Source organism: Pomacea canaliculata, linkage group LG2, assembly GCF_003073045.1.
Source record: "Pomacea canaliculata isolate SZHN2017 linkage group LG2, ASM307304v1, whole genome shotgun sequence".
NCBI classification, from domain to species: domain Eukaryota; kingdom Metazoa; phylum Mollusca; class Gastropoda; order Architaenioglossa; family Ampullariidae; genus Pomacea; species Pomacea canaliculata.
In genome coordinates this window covers 11457004-11477943 of record NC_037591.1, presented here as the reverse complement: position 1 = coordinate 11477943, position 20940 = coordinate 11457004, and the positions used below count along the sequence as shown (strand labels likewise).

General features: G+C 38.4%; 2 protein-coding genes and 1 long non-coding RNA gene across 3 annotated transcripts; 2 read left to right on the top strand and 1 right to left on the bottom strand.

The window, feature by feature from the left end:
* Nucleotides 1-655: 655 nt before the first annotated feature.
* On the top strand, nt 656-1641 carry LOC112557847 (ankyrin repeat and SOCS box protein 12-like). Its single transcript, XM_025227926.1, has 2 exons — nt 656-869; nt 1430-1641. The coding sequence occupies exons 1-2, from the start codon at nt 656-658 to the stop codon at nt 1639-1641; spliced, it is 426 nt and encodes a 141-aa protein (XP_025083711.1).
* A 5-nt stretch (nt 1642-1646) lies between these two features.
* On the top strand, nt 1647-4434 carry LOC112556479. The gene is made up of 2 exons (XR_003097739.1): nt 1647-2386; nt 2885-4434. It is a non-coding gene; the product is annotated as an uncharacterized LOC112556479 (long non-coding RNA).
* LOC112556477 lies at nt 4037-19819 on the bottom strand. Its single transcript, XM_025225516.1, has 3 exons — nt 19333-19819; nt 17325-18085; nt 4037-4239 (listed from the first exon to the last, which is right to left on the bottom strand). Exons 2-3 carry the CDS (start codon nt 17774-17776, stop codon nt 4158-4160), a joined length of 534 nt encoding a protein of 177 aa, XP_025081301.1. The 5' UTR covers nt 17777-18085; nt 19333-19819; the 3' UTR covers nt 4037-4157.
* Nucleotides 19820-20940: the final 1121 nt, after the last annotated feature.

The window sequence follows — 20940 nt, the reverse complement described above, 5'->3', positions numbered from 1 at the left end:
GAAAGCTATATCGCTTCGTCTGCTTTTTCACTTCATATTGATGATCCGCTGCTTCAAAGACTACATATAACCAAAGGCTGTATATTACAGTGTCTTTGATATAACCACAGACGTGCATAGTACAAGTTTATGATCGTAACTAAATCGTGGATGGACTGATCGTCTTGACACGACTTCTCCACGAACTAATATCCCGTCCACGACAATTCTCTGCTGCTTTTTTTTTTTAAAAAAAAAAAAAAAGCTTAGTGCTGTGCGCGTTAATATGTGTGTGATCGACAGTTTGTTATTCGCAGGATATGTGGGCTATGTTAAGTAAAATCACACAAAAAGGCATTCATCTTCATCTATGACTTCAAAAAAGAGCAATATATCTCAAAATAACCTAGTGGGTGGTTGTTTATGCTGACCGCTTTACCTATGGCAAATATGTGTGTGTGCGCAACAGCTCTCGTATTCACAACAGTGCAAAAGGTTAACCTTTATAGTGAACGATCAACTTCATATTACTCCTAGCATATCTGTATTCAATATGCATACATTTGAATCGAACGTTTCTTCGCGCGGTCGTAAACTGAAATCCACAAAACGGTTACCACGAACAAGTACGTTAACTCTCGCTCACTTGATGTCTGAGGACTGATGCACCAACATTATGACACCGTCAACGCCAGCGGCAATCAGTTTAGCGTTAGCTGCCCAGTTCAGAGACTGCCAGAATAACGACAGTGGCGATTCTGATTTACAGATAGCAGCATTCGAAGGCAATGAAATTCTTGTTAAAGAAATATTGAGTTTGGAACTTCAAAGGGAAGTAATCGACAAAAGAAACCACTGGGGCTGCACAGCACTGCGTCTTGCAGCAACTGGTGGGTCTTGTTAGTCGTTACCTAAATTTTACAGTGAAAAAAGGAAATAGAGCAAAGCATGCTTGGCATTGATAGGAGCATAGTTTCGGCGGTAAACTCGATTAAGTTTTGATCGGCTGTTGAGCCACTATGTAGCAATTGTGCATTATACAGTAATCTGTTAAGTATAGGTGGAATGAAAAGGTCTAATCATTAAAGCTGAGAGACACAACTTTATTTAAGGAGGGTCCAAGCCTTATGACACTTTTTACAAAGCGGAAAAGGGTTAGAATTAGGGGTTGGGCTATGGGAGAGGTAGGGTTAAGGTAAGAAACAGGATAACTTTGGGCTAGTGTTATTGTCGTTCATCAAGAAACAACAAATATTATTTAAATTGATAGTAAATACTATATATAAATGAAACAAGCGAAAGTTCAAGATGTATGTTTATGAGTGATTCTGTGTGCATGTCATGCATATTTTTGTATGTGTGTTTGAGAGAGACTGTGTGGGGGAGAGATATTAGGGAGGGAAGGAGAGACAGGAAAATAATATCAGTTTTTTTAAACATTGTTGTGCAGAAGGTCATCTCAGTTGTGTGAAGCTACTGTTGCAGCATGGTGCCACTGTTGACATGTCAGATGTGAAAGGTCAAAGTCCATTGCAAGTGGCTGTTAAGAATGGCCACTATGAGTGTGCAGAACTACTCCTACAAGCAGGTGCCAATCCCAATGGTAATTCAGCCAATTGCAGCAGTCCACTGTGCATAGCTGCAATGAATGGCGAATCTTGAAATGGTGAAGGTATGTATTTTTAACAGTGGGAACAACAACAAAAATCATGTATCAGAACTAGTATGTGTTCTTGTTGCTGCAGCTTTCATTAGTTTCAGAGACTGGAAGGAAAATGTAGAAATAGGCAACAACAATTGTTATGTCTGAGATGAAGCCCAGTATTTTCTTTAAATGACAATACTTTAGCACATAAATTAATTTTTAAAGTCATGTTTTCATGCATGCAGTTTTTGGAAGAGGTATATATCCTTTTGTATTTAGAATACCATCCTTTTAGCTCTCTTTTGCATATGTATAAAATAGTATATATCAATCTGTTTTGTGATTAATGTTTTAAATGGAAATATTCTTATGGTTAACTTTTTTTTAAAAATCAGCTTCTAATCAAGTATAATGCTGCGATCATCTTGCATAGAAGGTCACTTGGAGGTCCCATGTTTACAGTGGACCCTCTACAGATGGCATTGGTTTATCATCACTATGACTGTCTTAAAGTTATGTTGGCAGCATCAAACAGACCGCTTCAGCAACAAGAGCTGCACACCCATTTTACTGGGATTAGCTCCCTCTACCATTTGGCTGTGAAACACAAGTGTAATGTTAATTTTTTGGAACTGATGTTTGAGTTTGGACTTAATCCATGGATCAGAGATGCCAGACAACTTTATCCTTGGGAAACCACTTCTGGAGATGTGATGGCAGATCAGACAAGGGATCTGATGATGTTCTTTAAAATAATACGAGGTAAGCTACAGAGTTTCACTCGTGTCAAGAAACTATTTTCTGCCAGGTTCCATGCGCTGCCTCTAATCTGAGATCTGAAGTAAAAGATTTCTTCTTAAATTCCATCTTTTCCCGCTTGCAGTCTACCAGTCATTTCCTGTACCGAATGCCTGGGATGCTTCATGAGCAGATTTTTCCCTCTTTTATGTCTGTTGATAAGTTTTGAGATGTTTGCTTTCTGTTTTGGTCTTTTACAGTGTGTGTATTATACCCATTTGTATCTGTTTGAATTTGTGCTTTAAGTATTTTATATTCCAAAAATATTTGTAAATCGCTTTGACTCTACTGGACAGTGGTGAAATGTACCATATAAATCAGCATTATTATTGTATGCATTTGTGAATATAATTAATTACATGTGTTACACATGTTTGTGTAAATTTTTATTTAATGGGTATATATGTGTAACATTTTCTCATTATTTATGTAAATATTCAGAATTGTTCATCTTTTTTTCAGAACACCCACGTTCGCTTCGTTCTTTCTGTCGGCTTTCCATTTGGAGATATGTGATTTCATTGGGTAGACAAACACGAGATCTTGAAGACATCCAAGGGGTCCCTGACAGCATCAAGAAATATCTAATGTTTGAAATAATGTTTTAAAAGTATCTAAAACAGAAGAGAAAAAAAAATATAGTGAATGTTCAACATGATAGGAGCTACAAGGTGATGGTAGTTTTAGCTACACTTTTCCCTGCCACACAAAAACCATTGCTTGTTTTGTGAAGCTTTTGGGTGTTTTCTTTAAGTCATTCAGCTGACATAGTGAATAAGCAAATGAAGATTAATGATAGCTTAGCAGTTATGTAATGGAAATATAGCTGCTTGCTGTTAAGTACTTGTAGAACTCATTAGGATTGGTAAAAACTTACGTAAAACTGAAAGTAGCCATTATTTACACAAAAAGATTTTCTTGTTCTGAAAACATTTTTTACAGTTTTTAAGTTTAGGATCTAGAAAAAAGAATTCAAGCACAGTTACACTGATTGCCTCCATGTCTATGGTTATGTGTGCATGGTAATTAATGTGCTGATCGTGTAGAGCAAAGAAATAGTTATTTATTCTCTCCAGGAATGTATGGAGCTCACCATATCATAGGCAACTCATTTTCTAGTCTTTTTTAGGAAGCACTCAGATGACTGCAGAAGCCCATTTTGTTACACTGCAGATTGTTTACAGTTCAAATATGTTAAAATAAAATGAACTATAAATTTGTGAAAACACTTTGCATGTGACATATTCATGATTTTCTGTGTACATGAATGTTTCTTTTTCTCTTCCTGTTATTTAGCTATCTGTATCTTCGTCTCTAAATGTGTTTTTTCCCCCGACTCTAAAATGTTTTTAAAGTTTACATATATATGTGCATCTGCATGCTTGTTTGAAGATCAGTTTTGGTCATCATTTGAGTTGATCCGGTACAAAGTAACATAAAAAATATTATGTGATGAATGGATCCTGCACTGTAGCTGATTTGTATCATTTGGGGAAAAACAACGTAAACCAGTTTAGCTGTTTCAGACATGTTTGATGCAACAACAGTAAGCCAATAGCCCAGAAACACGATTAAATTGATCATCGCAAACAACTCACTGACTTAACCCATCTTGTTTTAATTTTTTTAAATTTTTCATCAGTTTAAGCACTAATGTGACAGACGACTGAGAAAATCGAACAGTTTCAATTTATATATGGTCTTCTGTCTCCTTGAGCAGTGACGTCCGTCATCGTTAATACAGAGCACCATCTTCATCGTAAGGGATATCACTTTGCCACCGACTAAACTTTCTTGTGGGCATGCTGTCCACCAACCTGTACAAATATTAAAAAAGAAAAACCAGTCTGAAAAGTTATTTAAAAAAAAAATCAAAGCCACATGTATGATCGCATTTTGAGAGTTGGTAATCTGTACTGCTGTTATTTATTATGTTGAAGATGATGTTTACAATGATCATGATGATAACATTGATGTTGATGTTGGAAAATAAATTCAATCAAAATGCAGAATTAATGTTCTTGTGAATTATGTATATGGCAATGATTACGTGTTAAAATACGTTTTTGATAAAATCACGACAGCATTTTGATATGCATGCATAGACTTAATATACAAAATTACAATAATCTCTTACCAGCATATAATATCAGAGACTTAAATAACTAAAGCAATTTTTATGACAGCTAGGATAATGAAAGTAATTTTAGGAACTTCATTGTGAGATCAAATGTACGTATACCTAGACCAAAAATGTGCACTATGTGCTCTTACAACACACACAAAGGGAAAGGGGAGGAGAAAGTCTTCTGCTAAATACCTATTTCAAACCAAAACTAATAAGAATCAAAATACTGAAGAAGATATGAAGAGACAGAAATGGTATAATTTTTATTTATCTATAGGGAATCATAGGCATGCAATTATCGCATATGTTAAATGCTATACTAGAATTCTAAACTACAGATGTACGTTTCAAGCACCAATAACTTGGAGAGGGAACACATTTCAAAGTTACAATATGCCTCTATATATCCAGCTGTGAAGGACGACCTTTATCTTAATTATATTTGATGTTGTTTTAGCATAAATGTGATATATATGAGTGTTGGTGGTGGTGGCCTCAAAAGAGCAATATTGCCGATTTCGTAACAAGCATGAATGACTTGCAGGACTTACAGAAACTAAGCATACGACTGTGGCTGCCCTGGTGTACAATATAAAGACACCCATAGCAGGCATGCTCTGCGGCAAGAAAGAGGCTTACATTGAAAATACATTCATGTTGAATGCACGCTTGAATTCATTCTGAAACTGAAGTCAGCTATTGTTTCCACTTTACCACCAAATGTTGAGCTCCCTTTTTGAGTGAGCCAATTTAAGTTTTGGTTCTTCAAGCATTTTAAAAATTAATCTGAAGAGAATTAATTGTTTGGGGGTTGATTGGATGAATGAAAGGACGACAGGAAGGTTTAGATATATTAAATAAGGAATATCCAAAAGAGACAGCAAGAGTTAAATTGCAAAGAGAAATGCCTCGAGTTTTTAAGAAAAACCCAATAATAATAAAGTCCACTTATATAATATCATATTTCAGGCCGATGGGCAGATCTGTCACTACTGCACTCAGGGTTCAGATCTCGTCTCGGGACATTCACCATGTGACACCTGTCCGCAGGGCTGCATGGGCATTGGGGGTTTTCTCCGGGTATTCCGGTTAGGAAACCCCCTCCCTCTTCCACCAGAGTGTGAAATCACCTCAAGGTGGAAGCACTTTCTTACTAAATAAACCAACCAACGACCAGCCGATGGGCAAGCTCGTGCATGGCACTTTATAAATAATGATAATTTAAAAAAAAATTAATTAAGGCTGCAAATATTCTTGTCTGCACCACTGTTCCAGCCATAGAACAACTTCCATGAGTGCAAATCATTTTTAGCTGCTCATAGGTGGTCTGCGGAATGCCTCTTAAAAAATCATAATGAGTTCACAAACCATGCATATGAAGAGAATCAGTCAAATCCACCTCTATAATGTTTCGACACAAGTTCAACTAGTCATCATCCTTCATGCGATACAAATCCATTTGCTTGCGTACATTGTTTTGCTCTGATGCTTCGGTGAAACAATTTTGGTAATCTTCTGCAGAAAATGATACCACAGAACACTTACAATTTCTATTTCTTTCTTGTAAGAGTCGAAAATCAATGCGACCGATCACAATAATCCAAAAGGGATAATGCAGTGGCTTATAGCATCTTTATATGCTAAGCAATTACAGTAACATTTTTTTTGTAAAAATCTATATTAATTATTGACATTGGTCTAAGGCTTCACAAAAAGACAAAGTATTATACTGCCCACCACTACACTCACAGGTTATGGTCACCCTATGTTATCAGTTCTACGCTTAAACAGAAATAGAAACGCGGATTTTTCGGTGTGGATCAAACGAGACATAGCCACCAGTTTGTCATCATATTCAGGAAACCTGTCTAGTCAAAGTCAAACAAAAAAGCATTTTCAGTTTGTGCGGCTGGCGGGGTTGACATGGTCTGCATCTGACGCTCTTGTGATGCTTCCTGTGTCGTCCTCCTCTGATGGGGGACTGTTGTGCAGGTGGTAGTGTCCCGAAATATCTCGCGATCAGATTAATTAAATAATGCTGCTCACCTTTGAAGCAACCATTAGGCGCAACGCAAGCTTCCCTTAGCAACCTTTTATCTGTCACATCACGTCGGGTATTTTTTCCCACAGAGAACATTCTGCAGGTAAAACGCTGATGATAGTGGACTTGAAAAACACTTTTGTGAGCGAAAAACGGAGATATGAAAGTTAATGTAACCTGACCCAGTTGTGCAGGATCAGTAATCAAAAATGAGTTAACGGTCACTTTCTCCATTTTTAGATAGCTGCATATTGTGGGGTTGGCGAGAATAAATGAATGAAGACGAAAAAAAAAAAATAGACGAAGGAAAGAAAGGAGAACTACAAAATTTATCAAATTATAGATGTCTTTTGTTTCACGTGACAGCATAGTAGATTCTGATGATTTCATTGCCGTACACAAACTCTGATTTCTGAGGAAAAGGAGGACAGACCGTCTTTGTAAGATCACTCGCACTTTTGCAGGTGCTTGTTTGTTTGTTTGTTTTTAACGCCCTGCCAGCAACTAAGGCTATATCACGGCAATTTTGCAGGTGCGTCAAGTGTTGGCGAGAAGGCAGCTAATGAGCTAGTCCACAATAATTATGTACAAAGGGAGAACAACAGAGATTCTTTTATCGGTAAATTAATATTCCGTCAATCTAGAACACTAAAGAAAATGACAGCTTCGTGATATTGTCGCAGAAAGTGAAAAATCCGGGAAGTTATAAAGAAAAGGAAAAATATTAGGGCTTTTGTTGCCATGCAAAACCTTCACCTAATCAAGTTCCTAATCTTCATATATGGTCATTACCTTGAACGGAATGAAATCACCCAAAGATCAAAAAGAACAATAAGCTACTTCCCCCACATGCTTTCATTTACTTCAAGGGGAGCTCAAGCAGACATTTCATCATAAAAGTAACACATTCAGGTAGAAATTAGATTATTTCATAATACGCTTTTCTTTGGTTGGTTAATCGAATGCGATCGAACAACATCAAAAACTACCATAAGGATACCAAGAGTAGGATTTCAGTCAGGTAAAACTCATTCTCAATTACTAGTAAACAGTTTATTCACATATTAATATTCAGGCTACAATATCACAGGTTGAAGAAGAATCAGTGGTCCATTTGCTAGTCTTCTTTTGCTACCTGGGTATCATGGTAAACAAATGGGGAAAAATGTCTTCGTTATCGAATGTTCTTATGCAAGAAACACAAATTCTGTCACAAACTTGTATAATGTCTTTCGATCTTTAACTTTACGATGTGTTTAAGTTTTTTTTTTTTTTTGTTTTTTTGCCCAATTAGTTCGACCGGGTATTAATTGTTATTTTTATTAATTGTTAATACATTTTGCTGACAGTTTTCCTATCTCATTCGCGCAGATGGACATATAATGAAAACAATTTCAGGATCACCTAACTTATAAAATGACTGTTTTTGTGGTCATTACAAAAATAATTTTCAAACAGAGTTGTTTTGTTTCTCTTAACCTCATGTTCATCGCCTTACGTCCCTCCGCCACACAAAACGGACAAGCTTCGATCCAATGTAAATTCGACCTTTTAGGTCAATGTTGCACTGATTAACCAGTGGCTGTTTACACACTCCTGCACACTTAATCCACGCCCATGCAAATGATGACAAAAGAAGGGAAATGGTCGATAACCAAACGTGACCACTACAACTGTTGGTGAATCTTGCTGTCTCTCTCTTCCCACCTTTTTCTCTACTTGCTGCGTTTTAGGTTGATTAAAACACGAGCACCCATCTTTATAATGGGAGATTAGGATAAGGGGGATGCAGCTTGCCTCCTTGATGTCTGATGGGTTTGAGGAAGCCCTTATTTGAGTATTCACAGAAAAACGGACGACAACTTATATAGCTAATCCTCTTAAAAATAATACTTTTCAGACAAAAAGTCCGAACATTTGCCGGACCTAAATTCTGTCTGTCAATACAAGTCTTCGGTTGAAAATTTGACTTACTATCTCCGACTGGTTTTGTTACAGACGGCAGAGCTAACTCCCTTGTACTTTGGCAGAAGAAATGGATAAGGACTCGTAAAGATTATTATTTTTAATAACAGACTAACAGTACGGCTAGACACCCTGGCCTAAATTCGACTGAGAATGCCACTTATGATCCTCCTTTGGTATAGCTTTAAACTTCTTTGCCTTAAGATGATGATGATGATGATGATGATGAAGAAGAAGGAGAAAGAAGAGGAAGAGAAGGAGGAGGAGGAATCCATCATCATCATTATCATCATCCAACAGTTGTAAACTGTTAGAACACACTACGATCTAACTACCAGCTTTCGCCATCTGTCTGTCTTTGGGTATTATCCACCTTTAATCTTACCTTCTTACCTTCGTTTTTCTTGTACTATTCTTGCAAGACACAATTTAAAGATGCAGAGTACAAGCTTTGTCTAACGACTGTGTAAAGACACTTTTTTCTAGAAATATGGGTGAATACCCCTCTTCCGTTCTCGAGATACCCGCTTGAAAAAAAAACCCACTATGCACAGAAAGAGGTCAACCAACACAGTTTCAGGATTGTACATGTATACGTTTACCCTGTCAAGGACTCGGACAATGAGAGAGCTGGGACTAAGCGAATCCGGGAGTATCTGTATACTGGAGTATCTGTGTACAAACACAAAATCACGATTTTCACCTCTTTCTGTGAATGATGTTTGTAAGCGTGTATCTTGAGAGAGGAAGGTGTGATTTCACCCAATCTTGTAAAATAGTGTCCTCAACTAAGATTTTCCCAGTCATCAGAACATTTTGCACTCCACTAATCCTCTAAGGCTAGTAATAGTTTTCTTCTTCGACAAAACTTCCTTTACAGAAGGCCTGGCATTTTTTTCAGGGCTAGGGACGATTTTTATCGTCCATTAATTAATTTGTGTTGCTACTTGTACGAGTGAGTCAGTTCGCGCGCGTGTGTTTCAATATATTTGATTACTTGAGTGCTGGATAGCATGCAGGTGGGCGTAGGCCATTCTAACCACCCAATAATAGAATATGCAGACAGAAGACAAACAGACTCAGCTTGCCTTTGATCCCATCATGTGATCGGGTTGACTCCGTTTCCGAACGTGAATATCGCTGATGTTGTGTAAAGCAACAGTCAACCCAGGACACGAAGTCTAGAAATATACTTCTTCGCTTGCCCTTTCATTAATTTAGTCAGATGGAGTCCTTTAGGGATCTTTGAAGGACGTTGAGAAGAAGAAGACGTGTACTTTTAAATTTTAGTAAAGGATTCTACTGCTACATAACCTTGCAGACTAAATACACTAAAACAAAGAGCAGAAAATTAAAGAAAATTAAAAAAAAAAATTAAACAATTAAAAATGACATCTAGATAAATACACTGCTGTGAAACCTGTGGGTGACATGGTCCCGTTTCCTAACTCTAAGCATTAGACGTACAGCGGAGTTCTGTACTTTCTGGAGTTAATGAATAATTTACCAAACATATCAGTATAGGGGTGGCAATATCTTTTCATATGTGTGTATATATATATATCGCATAAGTATAGAATAAGAAAGGAATTTTCAGTGCACGCCTAAACAGCACATCAGATCATTTTTCATCTTTCTCTCCCCCAACACCCCCCAACACCACACACACAGAGGGATGGGAAAACAGCAAGAAAGGAAGCTAATCCCACGGTCCCCAAATTTGTTGTAACCTAGGTTTATTTTATAAGCTCACTTAGATTTCTCTTCTTTGGTTTATGTTGATGAAGTCCAAATAACTCTCAAGGCAAAACAGGCATTTCCCAGCAGCCAACGCGAGAAAAGAATGTAAATGAAGTTGAATTGTTTTCATGCCGGCTGTTATTCCCAGAGGAGCAGCGCTTTAAAGGCTGCAAAGACAAACAACCAAAAAATAGGCTTCTCTCATAGAGGGCTTCCATTTCGTGTAAAGTAAGCTTACAGAGACCATGGAGAACAGGGTAGCCAAGACACCATGCACGAGACGCCATCTTGGTTGCTGGCGGGAACTTGAGTATAACTATAACCGTTCTTTAGTGAAGCCAATTGAAACCCTAGATAAAAATCTTCTACCACCATGGAAAATCCTTACCTTAATGTTTTATGATTGACATGCTTCTAAATACATTTTACAGTCTAGCAAAATGGCGTCTGATGACGTCACGATCCTTTTGGTATTTGTCATGCTGAGAACCTTCTTTGTTTCGCATAAAGTATTTGCACATGTTAGTGTATTCATCTTTCTGGATTTTCTATGGATTTTATGTATTTATACACTGTATGTATTTAAGAACAAGAAAATTTAACAGCACGCAGATTACAAATCAGACAACACAATATTACATGGTTATTAACTAAGTTATTAATCACAGGAGTAAAAATCAATTAACATTTCGACAATCACCTGTGTATAGTGATCTCAATTTTTTCCCATCTTGTATTGTTACAACAATACCACAATAGCTGGGAACAGAGAACCGTGTATGCACTTACAAGCACTGACTCTAGTGCACTCGAGTGCACTGACCCTTAAAGAAAAAAAAACCCTCTTCATCATCTCGGATGCTCGCAAGAGAGATGCATGACGGGGGCAGCAGAGCATAAAACATTCATGCAAACAAGCGTCTGTGTGATCTGCACGTACCGCGCTTAGCACGCGTTCATCACTGTAATGAAGCTGCCCCGGCCCGGAACTAGAGCTCGCAGCCTTTTGGCACGTTTGACTTACGAGGTCACGTGGGCTGCGAGGCTGTGCGACAGCGAGGCTCACCCGTCCGTGAGCTGTGCGCACTGTGCGACGAGAGTTAGCCGAGAGCCACTGGAGGCTAATTGCACAACACACTTCTAATTTTAAACACTATTAGTCATTAAATCTATTTATACAATCACTTATATAAAAACAGTGCACATAGCAATTGAGAAAATTGTAAAATTTAATTTAAAGTTGTTTTAATAGGACAAAATTATTTCAGCCAGATTTTGGTTTGCCTTTAAACAGCATAGGAGCGATTAAAAAAGTTTCTAAAGTAGTTTCTTTACAACAAATTTAAGTTTTAGAAACACTGAGCAACTAGTCCCTGCATCACTGTGTGATCAGAGCTTTTTCAGGCTTACGACGCTTGTCATTATGTTATATGTAAAATTGCATTTTTAGTTCTTTGCGATACTTTTCGTTATTAGCTATTAGTAATATCTTTTAATAGAGTGGGCCAATTACTGCGTACCTACGTGAGAAAAACCCTGTTTTGAGTAGTAGTTCAAGTCCCGTTACTATCTTGCTTGTCGTGGAGTCTCTTCAACTGTCATCAACTTGTCATCAATGACCATGTTAAGAAACAATCGAGATGTACTCGCCTTAGTCAAGAAGAATACGATTAACCTTTTGAAAAAGATAGAAGGGTAAAAAATTCTACATTTTACCAGAAAAAAAACATTAAAATGAAGGAGAAGTTGAGGTTTTCGTTAGAGCAAACAAGACGTAAGAAGTCAGAGATGACCCAGCCATTCTGAGAGTGGAGGGACAAGAGTGTAACTGGTTAAGGTGAGGTAAAATCTTCATCATATGGATTTTGCTTTCGGATGTACATAGGTATAAATTATTGTAATGTACGACTAGCAATCTACTCTATAAATAATAATAAAGTCAGTTATGAAGACAACGATTTATTTGTTTGCGTCCTCACTTTGTGGTGACTCATGATTGGATCAATAGACACGTCAGCATCACAGACTACTCTCTCTCTCTCCTCCCTTATATCAAATGTGAAGACATCACTTAGCTCACGGCGAACAGTCCATCTATCTAGTTTGTTGGCCAGCCAGCCATCCGACCGACCAAGCAGTCAAACTGCCATCCGATGAAAAAGTCAGGAGTATAGAAAGCGAGAGCGCATGCTTTGTCATCCCGATGCATCTGTGAAGAAATGTACAGTAAGCGAGGGACGAATGATGAAAAAAGGAGAACGAAGATGAAAGTAACAACTAGTATGAAAGAAAAAAAAAAAGCAAAGGAAGTAAAGAAAGAAAAGGGGAGGATGAAGGAAGAAAACAGAAAGACGAAAAAGGAACAGAACAAAATGAAATATTCTATAGATAAATATCTATGAAAATATGACTTTTGATGTCCTCTGTACTTTCATTTTTAAGATGACTCATTGTCTTATTTTTAAAAAGTTTTGTGATAGCAATGTTTTCAACGAAATTTTCTGAAATTGAAGCACTAGCAAAAGAAGTCCAAATCCAAATTAAAGACATACACTTATGGAATCAGTGTATACAGCGGTCAATAGAAACATTCCAAGAGCAGTTATGACTAGATTAGACTCTCAAAGAAACACAGGAAGAAAATAATGGATGCAAACTGCACGAAGTCACGACACAAAGTGTGAGAACAGCCAGACTAGAATGCTTTGATACCAACCTCTCATGTGCCGCAGAAGGTGGGTTCTGGAAATTATCAATTAAGAGAGCTTGATTACGTGTTCTAAGGATATTTTAACGAAGGATCTTTTTAAGGATATTATAACTATTCGGAAGTACCTCATTCTGCAGCAGTATTTGATGTCCAACAAATCAAACATGACATCCAGATGGTGCACTGCTGTCTTAATTTTAGAATGCTTTGAACACGCTAAATGTTCGGAGAGAAAGCGGCTATAAAGACTAAGCAGTTGATTCTTTCATTTTATTAATTGCGAAATCAGGTTTAACTGCTGCCATGATCTGGAAAGCATGAGAGGGAGAAAAACTCTTTCGAGCCTGAAACTACGAAAGAATACATGGGCGGAGGAACACGACTAGTAAAGATTAAACGATAAACACTGATGTTGGAGTAAAGTCTATTGTAGATAAAGCAGACGTGAGACTCCATATTTCGCACACCGCTTTCCGTTGGGATTATAGGAACTGTAAACTACCTGGCGATAAATATTTGTGTATGGATGCGAAGCGTGTACAAAGAGAGAGAGAGGGAGAGAATGAGAAAGACAGAAAGAGTGAGAGAATACATTGAGAACCAGAGGTAGTGACAGACAGGTAGACAGAGAAACAAAGGGGTGAATGAACAAGAAAAGAAAACGAGAGATTAAGAATAGAGTATATGGGTGAGGAGGAGAGAAAAGATAAAATGATATAAATTATACCAGGGCCAAATTTAAATTTTACAGGTAGGACAAGGTTCTGACGGTCACTAATAGCACGGACAGGTAGACTGATGTCTGTCTGTCGAGACCAACGCTTAGTCTCTTGCGAAGTGATCCGCTGATAGTCTTGGCGAGCCTAAACAATGAATGGGAATAAACCGGAAGCTTTGTAGTATCTTGCCTCGTTTAAGTAGTTAACTGGAAAAAAAATCGTCTGCCAGCAGTCCAGTAATACAAGTTCGTGCTAACAGCCATGACCATAAACAGCACGAATTAATCTTTTACTGCCAAATCCTCCCCCCCCCACACACACCCTACTCCATTCTGGTTTAAGCTCAAAGACAACGTAACATAACTAAAAACTACCCGTGAATAACTGACACTTGTTTGTTTTGCTGCGACATCCGCTTGGACACGCATGATGGACTCTTTTGATCAAAGCTATTATGTCGGGGGAGGTGAGCGTCAAGGTGCACCTGCATCAAGGCAGGCGACAAACTTCAGCAGCAGAAAAACATATTGGGAGGGAAACATAATGAATGTGCTTGTCAAAGCCCATTACAGTCTGCACCGCACGTCAATTGCGTAGAAAATCTCTCATCTGTAAATGGAAGGTGGCTCGGAATGAGTGGCACACCATGTAAACCATACCCGGATTCGGCATTCATCACAATCAAGAAATATCAGACAGTCAAGCGAACAAACACATTCATATTTTTAGTACACTTGACCTCAGAAACAGAATGCTGTAGGTTCAAGGCCAGCGACGGGAACCCCCTACCCCTTCTGTACCTATTCGTTTCATTATAATTACGAGAAGAAACAGGTTGGGATGCAGGTAAATACGTGGAATACCTGAGCGTATCCGAGGGCTTGGACAGACATCGAAAAGATGGCAGAAGTTAAAACTCAACAATGTTTCTGACGATGGTAAGGTATTTAAATCAAAGATACTATATTTTTTTTTGCTTTAAACACAGTTTTTTTTTATATCTAAAACCTTAGACCTTCCAACAGTAGGCGTTTGCACTTGTTTGCACTCAATGTCACGAATCAGATGACAAAAGCAGAAGAAACCCCAAGGAAGACAAACATCGAACCACAGAGACATGATTACTTGATCAGTCCTGACAACCTTGTTCATCATAGTCTATCACTGTTGAACATGGTTACCTCCACTCACTTACAAAAATATGTTCTCCAACGCACGCACGCACGCGCGGACCCTCGCATGAACGAGAATTAACGGGTTAAAGATAATATAATGGATATACTATTTCGTAACTTAAACGCGGTAAGATCTGACTTTCTCTAAGAAAGGATGGTCTGAAGAATAATGATGGTGACAAGGATGAAGGAAGGGAGGCAGGACCACAGGGAAGTAGATTCGACGCCAAGTTTTTGGCAAGGAAATGGCTTGTCTAGACAAGTGTGCCCCAAGAAAGGGCCAGGGGAAAATACTATTTTTTGTGTGTAATGAGGACATATCCCGTAAGATTTTCTCATGAAACAATTTTTTGAAAAGAGAATATATTTAAAACTCAACCAACTGGAAAAATAACATTGAGTAATTATTCAATACTGAATCAAGTTTTCACAGACAATGAGTTGATGGAATTAAAAGCTGAAAAAATGCTCAGCGAGTAGTTTTTGTATACAAACATCTTTCTCGTCTATCATTTCTACTAATTTGTATAATTTGTAGTTTAGCAAAAGATAAAGACAGTCACAATTCGTTATAGGAAGGTATAATTATTGTAATAAAACGACATACATATCCAGGGGGAAACTATCGGGAAAAAAGAGAAAGTAATTATATATATGTTTCATATTAGCCTTATTTTTTGTTGCAAGCGTAATGGCTGACGTGTTTTGTTGCAGAATATAAACTATTCGGGTCTTCAGTCTAAGCTCGACAGCGCCTCCCTTGTTTACGTGAATCTTCAGGCTAATGAGCTCATTGGAGGAAGATGTGTGCTTGTGTGTGTGTGTGCGCGCACCTGCCTGTAAAAACAGACTGAATTTTTATCTAGCGCTCCTTTTGTAAGATATCTACTGAAGACCCGGGTGTGTGCTGAAGAGCAAACGCTAGAAACTCCTAATGTTAGTTCAGTACTGAAAAAAGCTGTGATGCAGAGATTGTCCAACAATTGTATGGATAGTTGTGATTATTTTATACCAAGAGAACGCAAAACTGTCTTTGAAAGTACTGAAGACATAACGACGCCTCTAAAACATTTACACAAGAAAGAAGTATAGAAAAATAATTGTCGAAAAATAAAAACAAACGCGATATAGTCCAGGAACATATCCAAGATTCCAGTTGTGGGCTGTATGAAAGCTCGTACTATTTTATATACTTGAAAAAAAAATGTAATGTGGATACCATTTGAAATTCAGGGTTTTTTAAAATATGTAAAGGAGATACAAACTGGCCAGAGTTAACCAGATCCTGGGGTCCTGGAACTGGCGCGGGGTCAAATGCAAGGTCTTATCCCTTCACACAACTAATTTTTCTGTGCCAGCGTTTCCCGAGCATTACATCAAATGGTAGCGAGCCATTCCCTCACACTTCCAGTTTCCTAACAGTCTATCTTTCTCTGTCTGTAGTGATAGGCTACGCTACTGAAGGAAGAATTGCAACCAATTAAAAAATATCAACAATAATCAATGTACATTAAAGGTTAATAAACAAAACAAAATTAAGTTTAAAAACACTAAGAACGACAAAGTTTGCTAGGGATAAAACACTGAAAAATCTGTAAGTATCCAGTTCTTGGAACCTAACATTCATAAAGGAAAGAAAATTATGGCAGCCACAATTTTACTTGAAAAGCTTATATTTATTTTTAACATTAAGGTATAGAGTAATCAATAATACATATTTTTCCAAAACGAAAATTGTATGAGAAAAACATTCTGAATGAACTTTTCACCTACATTGTAAGCCCATTCATTCTTCTAGCGGTTAATTAATTTATTTATCTTGGGTTAGGTTTATGTCTCCATGAATGATTTAACCTTTTAACATTGTTAAAAATGTTTTTGACTCCCGGAAATCAAAATAAACCTCAAACGTTTTCTCTGCGCTTCATAGCACTCTTGCAATTAAAACCGTTTTCGCTCCAAGAAAGCTTTTCCGACCTTACGGCTGATTTGTAACAGAGGCTTCTGTAAGCAATCATTACCGTTGCTAATTAAATCGTTTAATGGACCTGCGCGATGATGGTAATATTTTTGTGTCAAAGGGACATGGGAGTTAAGGTTTCCCGAACGTCTGATTGGTTGAAAAGTCGTGTTACGTTGTCGAGCGTATAATCTTACACAACGGACCTTCTTATGTAACATAAATAAAACACGCATGCTCCTTTGTCATTTAATTGAACGAATTTGCAATGTACGCCTGGAAAGTAGTGTTGCCCCGAATAACGTGTAACATAATTTTCCATTTTTTTCTCGCTTTTCGTACTAAAAGAAAGAAATATAGCCAACAAAAATCAGATCTGGTAAAAGTCTTCGACCTGACGGCTGTAGAGTTTGGACTTGGTCATAATCTGTACCACACAATGTCACAAACGAGGACTCCCCTACCTCTCGTCGATGGCGTCCTTAAGCAAGGACGCTAGCTTCTGCACGGCCGTCGACCGTTGGTGTCGGTCGTCATCGACGAAACTTCCGAGCACCAGGCTGCCGTCGTCGCTGGCATCCAGGTCTGTGTTGCCGTCGCCGTTGTGTCTTGGCCGGGAGATGTCGCCACTGGTTTTACTGTCGGTGGCAGCATCTTCAGGGCGCTCACCGTCTTCCCTGCTGCTGGACGTAAAGTCTCTCTTGGCCACAACCTGCTGACCTGCCGTGCGCTTGCCCGCGAAGTGGGCAGCATTGCAGTTACAGAGTTGCCCGCCTTTCCCGTAGAAACACCGCGACTCACAGATTTTCTCGAGACTCATACCCTCGGATTCCAGGACGAGGATGAGGAAGAGCAGCGCTAGGAGGGTTAACACAGACGAAATACGCAGACATCTGGGACCGAATGTGGAGGACATGTCGAGGGCAATTTGAATATCTTGGCTTCCTTTAAATTTTCTTTTTTATAAAGTATTTTTCTTGCAGTTTTCGTATACCTTTTAATTTAAACTACAACTGAGAGAATATCAGAAAAGAATTAGGAAAACGTTGCCTGGTTAGCTTTGTTTTAAGGACCTGCTACTGTTAGTTCTCTTGAAAAAGCGTCCGATGGGAAATTAAGTGAGCGTCTGTCAGTAATTGATAGATGGAAGCTGAAGCGGTATTTTACAAGTTGGCTATGAAGTTCGTTTGCCGGACTGTACGAGTTTTACAGATGCTGTAGCAGTCTGCAACAGAAAAAAATCTTAATGAATCCATTGGACGTCATTGTTAGACCATAAGAAAAAAAGAAAAAAAAGGACAAAATGATATTGTATAGAGACAAATAAGAGAAAGGGACAGACAGACAAACATACTGACAGAAAGACAGAAAATACAACAACAAACAGGACGGGTGGAGGAGAAGTCAAATGACACTCGCTAAAAAATGCGAACGAAATGAAAAATTTTAGGAAGGGCAGGATAACGAGAAAGAAAGAAATGTGTTTATGGACGAAATACTTATACAGGCAAGGAGGGAAGAAAGAAAATGAATAGAAGAATAGAAGGAAAGAAAGAATGATGAAGCATGAACGAATGAAGAAAAGTTAACGTAAATCTGGCAAGTAACTCAGGAATCTAGAAAAAATATGCAGGGTAAACGTTTTCATGTAAAAACTAAACTACGAAGTAGTTTTCCAGTAAATAGTTTATCAATGCAAATGCTTTTCTTTACAAGTCTGCCAGGAAACTAAATTTAAACTCCTTAAAGATAACTTCAAGATAGTTCCAGAATAAGTCCTGTCTTGTTCAAAATGTTCCAGTTCCCTGTTTTTGTCAGTGAAAAAGGCGTGTTTCAAATAAAGATGGAAACACAAAATTGCAAAGCTATAGTCATAGAAATGATAGAAATGTTAATGGCTTTTTGTTGTGTAAAAAAACACTTGGAAATCTCCAGAGATTAATTAACCTAATTTTTGTTTGTAAAACAGAGTGCAGAATTTTTTAGAAGAAGCTAATGATCGTGTAACATCTTCTAAATGAAAGTAAACAGGGTTGGTAGAAATGTTTCTGCATGTAGGTTCACTATTAAATCACTATCAAAATATAAATACATACTATTGGGGAGCGGACGAAATTCCAGAAAACATTTCATAAATATAAAACTTAACCAAACAAGTCTTTGCACTGCTTAGCATTGAACTTGTGAAGTTTATATAAACAACACTTTATCTGAATGTGTAAAGTGCTGCTAGAAGAGCTATGATAAATAGAACAAACTTTTTGAAGTAAATCAAAGAAAATATTTATATTTTTTTTGAGACAAATGCATCTGTTTCGTTTTAGTATCATTCTGTGAATTGCATATGTTGCTGTCTATTTTTGCAAAAATTCGTCTTCTGATCAAGGATTACATCAACTGCTTAGATGCACAAGAGTTACAGTGAGTTAAAATAATTAAGTAAGGAATGGAGATAATCTAGAAGTTACTAACCGCTTTTATCCGTCTTGCGATCAGGCCTTCTTCTGTTTCTCCTACTCTTTGTCTTTTCGTCACGGACAAACGAGAAAACGATTGGCTGTTGGCTGAATGGAGTCTGGGTGACTCAAACTTTTTCTCGCAGCCTGACTTGAGCAACAAAGTCTATAAAAGAGAAGGTCGGAGCAAAATGTTTCGATGTTCTTTTGCTTCTTCTTGCAACCTTCCTCTACAGCATCACTGAGGAGTTTCCCTCTCTTACGATTGGTCACAGTCTCGTCTTCGAAAGATGGCTTGAAAACTGGTGAGCCAGAAGACAACTCTTTTTTGCGGGCCGGCTGATGATGGTGGAGACAACTTCCGGACCTAGCGTGGGCACGGCCACACGGTGGCGCTGGATGCTCGTAGAGGAGCGACTGTACTGCTTGGCGTGAGCCAATGATATTATAGCCGGCCAGATCGATTGATTAGCGGGGCCAAGATTAGCGTGTCACGTGGGCAGCACGTACCCATGTGAAGACAGGCTTACGTGTAGGTTTGCCAGCTCCAGTGAGGTGGGCAGAGGGAGGGAGGAGAGAGAAATAAAGAGAAATGACGTGTAGGCGTGATGTGTGTGTATTTATGTGCGCGCGCGTATTTGTTCGTCTGAACTAGTGTGTTTGTAGGAGTCTATGACAGCCATATTTTTTCTTCCTGGCTGCAGGAAAAAGGGATGAATCAAACCTAGGTTTACGATATTGTTTGCGAAGGCGCACCCGCAATAACCCTGGCTTAGTAACCATGGAGGTATTCACTCCCTTCTCATGACGCGCTGAGTGTTTTACCCGTTCCAAAGAAAACTTTGAAAAACCCACTTTATCGGATGACGTAGTCAAGCTAATCAGGCATCCACCCACGAATCAGGCACGCATGCTAACACACCAATGCACCCAGCCACATATCCACACAGGTGCACATACACGCACACACCCGCACGCACACAGGTTCGTCAACAATCCTTATGAACAAACAGCCAAGCGCTTCCTCCACACAATGCAGAACGGTGGCAGAGCAATTAATTGCATCCTATTGGTCGCCCTTGAATTGATAACTAGCAATTGAATTAGCCTTTCAATTCTATTCTAGCTTTTTACCTTCGGGGTAACAAAGTACCGGAGCTAGACTCTGTCAGCTTGTCCTTGGTTCGCCTCGTAAAGTTAATTATTCATTGTATTGGTTCTGTGCCGCAAGCTAGCCACTTCGAAATGAGATCCGCCTCATCGTCTGGTGTTTTGTGCAATGCGAAACATTATTTTGGAAAATTTACTATCTTTCAAGCCTGTGTTGAAAGTGACAGTCCTAAAGAGCGATTTAACCAGAAGACTGGTTCTACAAAATCCTATCTTGTGCTGGGAAGGTATCTGCAAAGAACTAACAAAAATCCCCACAGAAAAATTACAAACCCCAGTGATATACAGTCACAAATTACTTTAACGATCACTTTGTTTACTTGCCCGTATTGTGAATATCATACTTTCAAACAGACCCAAGCGTATGTCTGACAAAGACCTAATTAGAATATTATTGCAAAGATAAGCGAAGCCTCATCCTGAAGAAGGATCGGTGCTTTGATTTCGTCTCTAG

Excerpts from the sequence above, each read along its gene's own strand:
- LOC112557847 (XM_025227926.1), top strand. The coding sequence starts at position 656 with ATGACACCGTCAACGCCAGCGGCAATCAGTTTAGCGTTAGCTGCCCAG. Across the intron at positions 870-1,429 it reads ACTGCGTCTTGCAGCAACTG|AAGGTCATCTCAGTTGTGTG; the intron begins GTGGGTCTTGTT and ends ATTGTTGTGCAG.
- LOC112556477 (XM_025225516.1), bottom strand. The coding sequence starts at position 17,776 with ATGTCCTCCACATTCGGTCCCAGATGTCTGCGTATTTCGTCTGTGTTA. Across the intron at positions 4,240-17,324 it reads AAGGACGCCATCGACGAGAG|GTTGGTGGACAGCATGCCCA; the intron begins GTAGGGGAGTCC and ends ATATTTGTACAG.